Source organism: Magallana gigas, chromosome 6, assembly GCF_963853765.1.
Source record: "Magallana gigas chromosome 6, xbMagGiga1.1, whole genome shotgun sequence".
Lineage (NCBI taxonomy): Eukaryota > Metazoa > Mollusca > Bivalvia > Ostreida > Ostreidae > Magallana > Magallana gigas.
This window is the reverse complement of record NC_088858.1, coordinates 18,319,408-18,331,151: the sequence shown is the minus strand read 5'-3', so window position 1 is coordinate 18,331,151 and position 11,744 is coordinate 18,319,408. Positions and strand designations below refer to the sequence as shown.

The 11,744-nt window shown below is 33.7% G+C and overlaps 1 protein-coding gene across 1 annotated transcript; it reads right to left on the bottom strand.

Annotated features, from left to right (window-relative positions):
* Positions 1–678: 678 nt before the first annotated feature.
* Positions 679–10,376, bottom strand: LOC105341330 (uncharacterized). Its single transcript, XM_011447789.4, has 8 exons — positions 9,884–10,376; positions 6,956–7,057; positions 6,657–6,755; positions 3,847–3,957; positions 3,536–3,610; positions 2,727–2,780; positions 1,499–1,573; positions 679–1,336 (listed from the first exon to the last, which is right to left on the bottom strand). The coding sequence occupies exons 1-8, from the start codon at positions 9,947–9,949 to the stop codon at positions 1,274–1,276; spliced, it is 645 nt and encodes a 214-aa protein (XP_011446091.3). The 5' UTR covers positions 9,950–10,376; the 3' UTR covers positions 679–1,273.
* Between the last annotated feature and the right edge of the window lie 1,368 nt (positions 10,377–11,744).

Sequence of the window (11,744 nt, the reverse complement as noted above, 5' to 3'; positions counted from 1 at the left end):
TCTTATTAAATTCTTTTCTCTTACAAACCCCTCTTGTTGCCTTTTATAAGTTTTGAATCATGCAAGTCGTATCCCTCGCATTGATTTTATACAATTTAGAAAAAAATCCGGAATTTCCCAGATTCCCCTGTCTTTGTGAAAAAGAAATTCATTGGTGGCGGGCGTGACGTAGTCGATAAGGACAACAACGGAAAGCTGAGCTACGTAGATATCCATTGATTCATTACACCACAATTTTCACGTTTTCAATAACATTCATCTTGAACGTCTGTTTTATAAGACTGAGGAAAACAAAATACATTTTATCGCACGGTTTAAAGCAAACTATCAGATTTATTGATTAACACAGTCAAATTCATACACTGTGATATCAAAGCTACATGGTTACAATAGTTCCAATCGACAACGGTCTTTGTTTGTCAAAATGTTTAATGTTAAAACTTAAAATACTATTAAATACTTGCATTTTATAGATTTTTGTTTTTCAACGGAAGGCCCTATTTGGTTTGGTAAATGTTTTGCTGAAATTTTGCCATTTTTTTTCCAGTTGAAGAAAAATAATAAATGCGTTGTTAATACTGAGTCGCAGTTTTACTCAATAACGTATATTTCACCTAACCTTGAAAGTATATATAAGTGTGCAATGTACAATGTATATTACATAAAAGAAGTAATAAATAAAATATAATATTTTATACATATGAATACGTAAATAACAAATTACATGTAAATGCACAGACGGTTAATAAACAAAATAAATCTAACAATAATAAACATGTTTATATTTTCTAAAACAAATGTGAAACTCATCAATTCCCCACACAAGAATGAATGTTTGCACACATTGAAACATGGTATGATGATACATTCATGTAGTTGTGAATTATAGTTTATGACATCAGCAATGTTCTGGACAGAGTCAATTACAAGTCTAATCACATGATCAAACTGCAGGGATGAAACACAATATATGTACCATGCCATCAGACCAGTGTGAACTCGTTCAACAATATGACGAAGAGTTTTCATCACGACCAGCTAGCGACTTAGAATGAAGAACGGCGCGACGTAATCCCCAGTGGTGAAGTGCCCAAGCAGTCACGCACGTTTTCTTTCATGACATAAAATCCTTTTCATATATCATTGTTCCACACACAATCCTTCTTTCTAAATGTTTGTTCTTCACTAACTTCAGAAAATGTAGCTGTTTTTGATTATAAATACCATTCCATACTACTCCAAAATCGGTTCGTATACTATATATATGATTGCGTCATTTCCTTCTAAAACAAAATATTTCCGCGAGTCTTTGGGTCCAAGGCTTAGCTCGGTGGACCTGCAAAACAAATTAAATTGGACTATAAGGAATATAGAAAAATTAGTACATTAAAGTCACTCTAACCATTTGAATACTGATCAAACTGAAATTCTTTTTTTTTTAAAGAAAAAATCGAATTTTGGAAGCCACACATGGTTGAAAAACCCTTGGTGCCCATACCCGCGGTTTTGCTGTTTCTTTTGACTCGTTCTGTACAATTTCTTGCGCATGGTTTACTATCTTCAAAATATACTCCTGAAATCAAACAGACTGAATTATTACGTAGAGCAGAGATACAGGTTTAATGAATAGCCAGCTGGAAATAAGACTGGGTGTCATAATTCACTTCCTTTAAACTTTAAAATCTAGTTTTCAGTGATGAATGCTCAATATATAAGCATGTGCAATTATGCATCGTGAATCGACACAAGGATGTTTAGCTGTGAGCGATAGGGAGGTCAACCCGTAATACTAGTATTATAGAATGAATCAATACACATTATCTTTTTACAACCGATTTTAAAAATAAGGAAATAAAAAAAAACAATGATAACCTAACTTAAATTACCTTTGAGAATAAATGATAGAGTAATTTGATAATATAAACGTTAAGTATGTAGCTGACTGTGGCAAAATAGCAACCCGTTAACATTGTTTTCTAAAAAGAAATTTGCTTCTTATCGTCATGTAACTAACTTTTGTGAATGTTTACATTTTATGCCTTCTACATCTATTAGGAGACGGATGTTATGCATTACGTCTCGTTATCTGTATACTTTAGATTCTATACAAGCTTCTATACTCTGTCTCGAGTTTTTGCTTCCAACACTTTTCGCTTGATATTTTGATAATAATAAATACCTTTATGCTCAAACTACGTTTCACTATTATGGAAAATGTCCAGATTATCTGTCTTGAAACGCCCCCTCTACCGCTTCAGGTTTTAATACACATCCCAAAATAGAAAGTCTACGGACATTTTGTATTGCATCAGCCATTAATAAGCCCGGATGATAACGTTGACAAATTGCGCGAGGTGTCCCGAGTACTTCCGAATGGAGAAAAGATGTAAACATTTCCCATTATAAATCTTCATAAGAAATTTGTTTTCGTTCCTGTAAACTTTAATGAGTGAAAGGTGATAATTTGTCAATGAAGTTATCTTGGATATTTTCCATTTCATCGATTTCAACTGTACTTCTTTCACAGGTATGCGTATTTTTATTAAAAATCGCCAAAAAGTGATGGAAGCAATAACTTGGGACAGACTATAGACATCAATATTAGGCTTAAAACAAATATCAGTATTAAAAACAGAACTTTTTTTCGATTATTCAATTAATTACGCTACTTTGCCTGTTTTGATAACATATTAATTTATATTTATATATAAACATCATTTTTGAACCTTTATGGCTTCCATATCGATGTCAGCAATAACTTCTTTGTCGTCTCTGGGACCCTGGAAGAAAAATAAAAGATTTCACGTGAATCTAAAAAGTTATAACTTATTCTTGTTAAACATTCAACCAATGTTTTACACGTCACATCAACACAAGTAGAGGTGCCATTGAGTTGATAACAGAATCATATGTTGTATATAATTCACACTTAGAACCATTTTAACAAGACCTTGGACTTTCGGAAGGACGTATCTATCTATTTCTTGCGTCAAAACAAGTTAAAAATGACAATGGTTTCAAGCGAACTAAGCACAGATTGCGTAGTCCAAGCTCAAAAGCAAAACAAATCATGTTGATTTCAAAGCCATGGCTGAGTGGCCAGCAATGAAGAGACATGCATACGTCACATTGCTGTTTGACACAACTACCAATATGCCAAGCTCATATTAAAATGGTTCAACGTCATTCGGACGCAAAGTTGTAAAGTTGTAAACTTACCCTAAGCTTAGCTTGTAAAGTTGCAAACTTACCTAAAGCCTAGCTTGTAGAACCATTTTAACCAGGCATTGAGCTTTCAGAAGGATGTAACTATCTATTTCTTGCGTCAATAACAGTTTAAAATGACGCTGGTTCCAAGCGAAATATACACCAATTCCGTAGTCTTAACTCAAAAGCCAGACAAATCGTGTTGATTTCATAAAGCCATGGCTGAATAGCCAGCAATGAAATACACAGGCCTACGTCACAATGCTGTTTGACAATGTACCCAAAGTCCAAGCTCTTGTTAAAATGGTTCTAAAGTTGCAAAACTCACCGTAACCTGTCCATTTTCCATTTTATCAGTTGGTCTGGTTGTTTTATTCTCCTGGGCTCCGATCGAGACGAGTCCCTATAGTTTGTAAACATACGTTCATGTACTATAACAAGTGCCCCATTAAGAAACACAAGGATTCTTTTCAGTACACAGTAAGTAATAATTTATCTACCGAAAAAAGGAAGTAGATCTAGGGCAAAATATTTCCTTTAAGGCTAACTCATCAGAGGTATCTACACACGTGTACACCGACTACTCAGTATATGTACACAGTAGGTAGTGTGTTGACTGGGTTTACATATTATACATACCTCATCCTTGTCATTGTCCTCTGTGGGTCCGTCCTCTCTAAGGGCGATGACCTTGCCCTCCAAATTGGAGACGTTTTGCCCACGTGATTGACTTGTCTCGCCGTCAGATTCCTATCAAATGTATCATTAATTATTACGCATATACTATATAGTGTACGATCATTGTCTTCTTAACCTCAATTTCAACTCACATTGTCATAATTCAAACTAGATTGCTAGCATATTAGGTACACGAGAGCAGTTAGGGCTAATTATACATTATCAGGGAGACTATGCGCACTAATAATTTGTTTTGAATTATGAGGAAAACATTAGTACATCTGTTTTCTATACATGTAAGTTAGTTTATTATTAGCTATATAAACTTTGCTAAGAACTTTTTAGCGCAGATCATTGTAAATTTAGCATTTCAATAATGTTCAGTTTACTTCACAGGAAAAGATTTAAAGTCGTACAATTTACCCACTGAGGACAAAATATGTCATATCTGTTATCACATACTCTATAAATGATAGTTAGAACGAAAGGAAAAATACAAAGTTGGTCAGTTAATTGCCTAGAATCAGCATAAAATTCTTCCAAATATGGAAGACATCTTCGTCTATTTGTAACTCATATACGGGATTAGCCGAAGTTTTCCGAAGGACGGGAGGTTTACTATTTAGAGGCTTAACGTCAGCCCAGGAGTACGTGCATTTCGTGCAACCCGTGCTCTAGTTGTAGCTTTTAAAGTTTCGATCGATCTCAAGACAATCATCACAAAGATGTCCTCAACAGTACAAGAAAATACATTTTAATGTGAATTTTATTGGTTTTGAATATATGAATAATTGTTGTTTCTCTATGAACCACTGCAATTCTCCACTGCAAAATAATTAGTTTGCAGGTTGGGCAGCTATGAAAAAAATCCAATGTATGTCTGTATATTCCTTCGCGGACAAATTGATTTCTTTTTGTTGGACCGTGATTCGGATTCGTCAATTGCTATACATGTATTAACAATGTCATATTTCACAAGAACATTTAGATAAAATACTCTGTTCAGTTCATGTAAAAATAAAGATTTGAAATAACTTATATAAGCTAGAGCAATTACCATCTTTAAGTAAATAAAAAAAACCTTATTTAAACAATAAAATGCTTTCTTTGGTGATTATTCGGGATATGAAGGTAGCGACATTGCAGAAAAAATAAATAACCCGCGTTAGCGGGTTATTTAAACTTTTTCTGCAATGATCGCTACCTTCATAACCCGCATGGATCATCAAAGAAAGCATTTTATTGTTTATATTAACATCTCTATTTAACAAATCAATAATTCGATTATGAAAAGTAAGTAAAATTCGCTAAATTACTGTTAATGTACGTAAGTAGGTTAGATAAAAGGAACAGCCTAATCGTCTCCTGTTAGACTGAGAGTCTGGCATCATCATGATTATTTCGTGCAGTCCGTGATATTTTGTAGGTCGCTGTAGGTTTAGACCAATCGATAAACAGGGCGTGTCAATTTCAGACATGTCAATTTCTACTCAAGTTTCAGCCGCTGTAGATTTCGACCAATCGATGAACGGGGCATGTAGATTTCAGTCTGGCTGTTTCTATAGAGCTATGAATTAACTATAAGTTTTCGTAAGAAAAAGAGGGAATAATACTTTGTAGATGTAAATATAAAAGAATAACGGACTCAATCGCTCGGAAAAACAACTCGAATGTACACATGTATACAAATAGATTTGCTTCCCATCACCTTGGCTGATTTGATTATATCACTGGATTTAATTAAACAATAAAATGATTTTTTTTTTTGATGATTCATGAGGGATGATCATACTAAAATTCATAAGTAGAAGGACATTTGAGTATACCAATAAACGTTCAGACAGACATTATCCATTCGACTACAAACAGTATGCAAATACTCTAATAGAAACTTAGAAACTTGACGGTTGACTTTTCACACGCATTATTAAGTGTGCACCCAAAGACATTAATGCATCGTATACAGACAGTTTAGTGCACTGAAATTGCGTAGAAACTAATGAATTATCTTCTATAAATAGAAATTATGGATAGACGTTTGACCACACTTAACTACATGAAAAGAGAGAAAGTAAGAGTTAGACTACAATTTCGACTACATGTGTACACCCATAAACATGCGTCGTATGGGCAGCGGAGAGGGTAACAAAAAAGACGTGACGTTAATGCAAAACGAACAAGTAATTTTTATAAACATGCTTAAATACGAAACAGATCATTTTAAAACAAAATTAACAGCCTTTTGTGACAAAACAACAGACGCCGATGCAAAACAAACGATCACCGATGCAAAACCAGCAGTCATGCACTAAATTAACGCTAGATGGCGTGCAAAGAGGTATCAGGAGAAATCGTACACCCTTTAGCCTTTTGTCGCATATCCAAGGCAGTAGATACAGATTAAAGGATTATTTTAATAAATGGTGTGATGCACCATTTTGGTTGAACTGGTTGCTAGCTTAAGATTTCTGTTTAAAGCTGGTCTGTTTCGTATTTTATCATGTTTATAAAAATTAGTTGTTGGTTTTGCATTGACGTCTTTTTTACCCTTTCCGCCGCCAATATAGCGTCGTTTATCGTTTACAGACAGAGACTAACTATACACGTAAAACATGATGGTACAATTCACATACATGATACAGTAGAAAGCTGCCAACATTGATATTCTTGTACATGCACCATGAGTTGGATTAACACAGAACTGTATAGAAGTCGTACAATAAGATTCAACAGAAATGTATGAATACTATAGTAAGCAATGCCAATTTTACCTTGACGTCTTTGTATGCATTGATATCTTCATTTTCACACACAATGCTGACATCATCTAAGTCCGTGATCAAGCTATCGTTATGGTTGTCTCTGTTATTCTTCAAACAACATTTGATTCATTAATAAAATGTACGGAATGTCAGAAAGCATAAGACAGCTTGGAAGCAGTTAATGAAATCTACATTTTGTCAATTATTGATGAATGTAAATGAATTTCATTTCTGTCAACTGCGTGTTTATTATGAAATACCCAGGTTATATCAATATTTGTGTTCCAAAATTAAAAAAGGATTCTCACCTTCTCGTCTGCTTCCGTGTATGCGATGACGTCACTCCCATCAACTGCAGACATCCTGTTGAGCGATGCTCCGTTTTCATTGATAGAAAAGACGTTTGTCACCTATTTTATTTAATAAAAAGGGTTAGACTGAATTCCAGTTCATAATTGTCAACCTCCGTTATATGCTGTATATTCCTTTAAATGTACACATTCCCTTTAATCCATTTAAATGCGATTAACAAATCAAGCGTCATTTCATGAAACCTAATTCCCGGTAGCTTACAAATGCTAAGTTGAAACATGACACCATTTGAATAGCTTCCACAGTCTTAATAAAAACAAGTACGAGTAAAATTGATTTTCTCTATTTACCATGTAAGTTTGACCGCTTCATTACAATTTACACGTATGTTTTTGCCCTTGAGGTTTAAGTACAATATAGGCCACAGAATGGTCACGGTGGAAAATCAAATATTCCGAAAAAGACAGTGGAAAGGAAATGTATTTAAACTAATGTTGTGACACCTGTTTTAAATGCATATGCTGCAAATCAAAATAGAGAATGATTGTAATTTTCACACTAGAATAAAAAACATGTACTTTAATGTAAAGAGCGCTTATTATGTTGTACGCCAACATATAACCCGATTGAAAGAATTACCTTCCATTAAGAGATTTATTTGATTTAATTGCAATCGGTTCAAAGGCATTTCTATAAAAAAAATACGATTGAAAATCAATTGCATTTCATATACGCAAGAGAGACTCAATGTATTTATCGAATATATATATATATATATATATAATATATATATATATATATATATATATATATATATATATATATATATATATATATATATATATATATATATATATATATATATATATATATATATATATGCGAAAACTTTAATTTCCTGCCCTCGTTTATGTACTTTTATTTATTATTGATTTGGTGTTTTTAAAGTTGTACAGTATATACCTACATGCTTCATTCTTAATAATATGCTTGTTTGTACCAATGTATTTACAACTCAGACCTTAAGTTCATTTGGCGTTGTCCGTCGTGCGTTTATTGTGAAACATGTTTACGTGTCTTTTGGAACTACTTGGGCAACTTTGACTATAATACACTTAACAAACGTTCTAAGTGTTCACCCTGATAAATACTTTTGTCGAATAATTTGAAAATTATGAAATATAATGATATAAAATTTCGTTACCGAAATGTCTTCTCATCAAAGGGACAGATAAAATAAAGCAATACTGATTGAAACAATAATCCTTGACGAAACCTCGGACCAAGAAAAAAAGTGGTTTTCAGCACGTACATTTTTTGCTGTTGACGTTAGTCTTTAGTATAAGTCTCAAATGACTTACGACAAATAAAATTTGCTGAACGACCATTAAAGAAAAATCAGAGCAGTTTGAATGTTGTTGATTGTACTCTACTGTTCATTTCATCTTCGATAATGTTGAATTTGTTTGGCAATCCGTGTAAAAAATGTTGTTAACATAATTTTTCAATGCTTTCAGCGTATCGTTTTTTCCATTGACAACTATATATAACACCCACCCGAGAGCTTTGGGGGAAACTCAAAACTTTAGTGTTAATGATATCAAGTAAAGGTCAAGGTCTAAGGTCGCAACCAGAGGTCAAAACCGCTACATCGGTCTTTAATACTTGAGAGTTAGATAAAAATCCGCCACCCCAACGGCAAGACAATCCAATGTGTTTATTTCATATGATCAAGAAATAACATTTGCTTCAAAACTGAAACTTTAGTTCAGTGTATATAAATGAAAGTGTAGTCTTAATTGTGAAAAACTGTCCTCGCAAACAATATGTACGGCGTAGGAAGAAAATCTTGCTATTTCTCCGAAGCCATTTTTTTTTTAAGAAAAACCCTCCAAGTAGCAAATTGACACTGATTTAATAATACTGAACAAAAACTAAACTGCCTTACTGAAGAGGTAGGGCTATAATTATTCCGGAAAGATTCGAATGCAAAACAGATATTCACTTGCAAATGAAATTTCATATTTTAAATTTGATTCAGTTGTGGCAGCACAAAAAAACTTATAAAATAATTTTGATAATAATTATAATAAATATAAAGGATTTATATACTGGTATATAATAACTGTACCGTAGAATCTTTTAACAAAGGACACTATTATTCCGACAACTGTACTGTTTCTGAAGTTAATACCGTTGGAGATTTGTATTAAATTGTCTACTCTTTACCTTTATTTTTGTGTACGTGGAAGTCCTTAATTTCCTTATAATTTCCCGTTGTTCATCGATATCAGATAAACTTGTTAGGTTCATACAAACGATATTAGTTTTAACGTCGTGTAACTTAAAAGGCCCATGGGCCTCTTGGTGTTCAATTTAAAGGCAATTTCAATTTTTAGATTTGCCCTGTGCTCACGATTGTGTTGTGAGGCCCACGGATTTTCTATCCGTTCCATTACTTCCAAACAACGCTGTAAGGATGAAATCTCGTGGGTTCCTAGTCACATATGGAGATTTTAATCATTCAATGCATATGTACACGTAACGCTCCAAGACACACGAAAAAAGAACGATCTTTGCACGTTTGATCATCTGAAACATGTCGATCATACATCCATTAAAACAATTGCTCATGTTCTAAAGCGTCCATTGTCACGATATATTCTAATGCAATAATAGAAACCGTATACATTTTTTTACTATGCTTTTCCTTCCCTCTCTCTTTCTCTCTCTCCTTCTCTCTCTATTTCTCTCCCTCTCCCCAACTCTCTAAAATAAAATTTGCATCGCTGAATTATTTTATTTAAAGCATCATAATTATGTATTGTATGTCTGTAGAATGTGTGAAATAATAAAAAAAATGTACATGTACATGTTTTAACTAACCATATATATAATGAATGCTACGTAGACATATGACCTACCTTAAAACTGCATCTTGTAAAGTCATCACTTGAAGACCGTTCTTGCAGATTGTATGAAGTCCTCATCTTGATATCTCAAACTTTGCTCACAACGCACTTTCATTTATTTAGCACGCTCAGATCTTGCAAACAAAAATTAGACGACCAAGACAATGGTGACTAAGACGGGAGCGGAGAGGTCGCGATTGTTTACAGGTTACAACCAATAACAATAAGAGGTCCAGCCCTCGCGGGTCACGCTCGTTAATTCTTAAACACGCCGGCGATCATCACAAACCTGTCCTTATTAATTGGTCTGATCTCATAAATTCGACCGTAATCCCATTAGTGAAAGGTTATACCAGCCAACACCAATAAGTACCATAGAGCTGCTGCTTCTGCTGATGATGTGACAATTTGTTAATGCGCTGTATGTATAAATACCCTGATAAAAGAGACACGAATAGAAGAAAAATATATATAGATGTACAAGGGTTGTATCTATACGGTTCTGCGATGGACCTTTCACGGCATCGATCCGATCTGTGTTGCTCTATTTCCTTACATGTCCTTGTGTTAGGAAAAAAGAAAACAATTCAATATTCTATGGAAATGTTGTGGTTCTGTCGTGCCATTTGTACATAATTGGATAATGGTTATCTATAGTAGTCACGAGAATCTTCGAAGAAACAAAATCATTGGCTTTTCTTGATTGATTATCTGTACTGGAGTAGGCTTGATACATGTATAGGCATGGATACTGATTAGACAGTGAAACTGATTAGGACAGTGCTCGATATTTCTCTTAGAAATACTTTTTTCAATAATCATTAAATGACGTTTAGTAATCTGGAACATAACGTTCACGGTACAATGTATTCACGTATTTGTAGATGAAGGATATCAAGAATATCCGTTAAAATAGAAGTCAACTTTATTATCAACCTTAGATATGGAGCTTTATTTTATTTTATTTTTTTAAAAAGTTCTTAATTGCACCCTATCGTGAAATAGATGTTTTAATCAAATTAAACAGTTATCACCTTTCTTTAACAAAAAATAACAAATTGCCCACAAACTTTAATGTAGTACGCAGATCGATCTCCCAGGCAGTCTCATGATTGCGTTTTAAGGTTTATTTTGGAGTCTGTACCCTAATCTGAGAATTCTTTGGCCTTTACTCTTGCTTTTATTATATTATCTTTGCAAACATCAATTTATAAAAGGGACAAGACTCGAATTATCTATACCTTAACTGTCGGGTTTCTAAGATTACATACATTTTGAAGATATGGCTACAAATGAATGTTGAACCGCGGACCCTCCAGAGGCCATGAATTTCACAATTTTGGTAAAAGGCTTCATCAACATCATATTCTTCATGAAAAAGTTTTAATTCATTTTCACTATAAGTCCACATGGTCCCAATGAAGGGCCCGAATCTTTGACCCAGGGTCAATGAGTTTAAGAATTTAGGTAGAAAACTTCATTAACATAATAATCATGCGTTTAGTTTTTTCATAAATTTATTGGGGAGTAGAGAAGAAGATTTTATTTTTTGTTTTTTTACTAATAGTATATTGGCCCCACTTAAAGACCTGAACAATGATCCAGGTGCTTTGAATTTCACAATTTATGTACAGGGATTCTATAAACATCATGCTTTAAACCAAAAAAGGGACCAAATGGCCTGGTAGTTTTCAAGAAGAAAGTATAAATGTTAAATTGTTAGTGCACGACGAAGGACGAAGACAAATGGTAATAGGTCATTTGAGTAACTTAGGTAAACTAAAATGTTCATAGTCTATGTTAAAAATGAAAATTACTACAGAGCAACCTCATAAAAAGAGGGGTCCAAGAAAAGCAACAGAAAAGGGTGGGG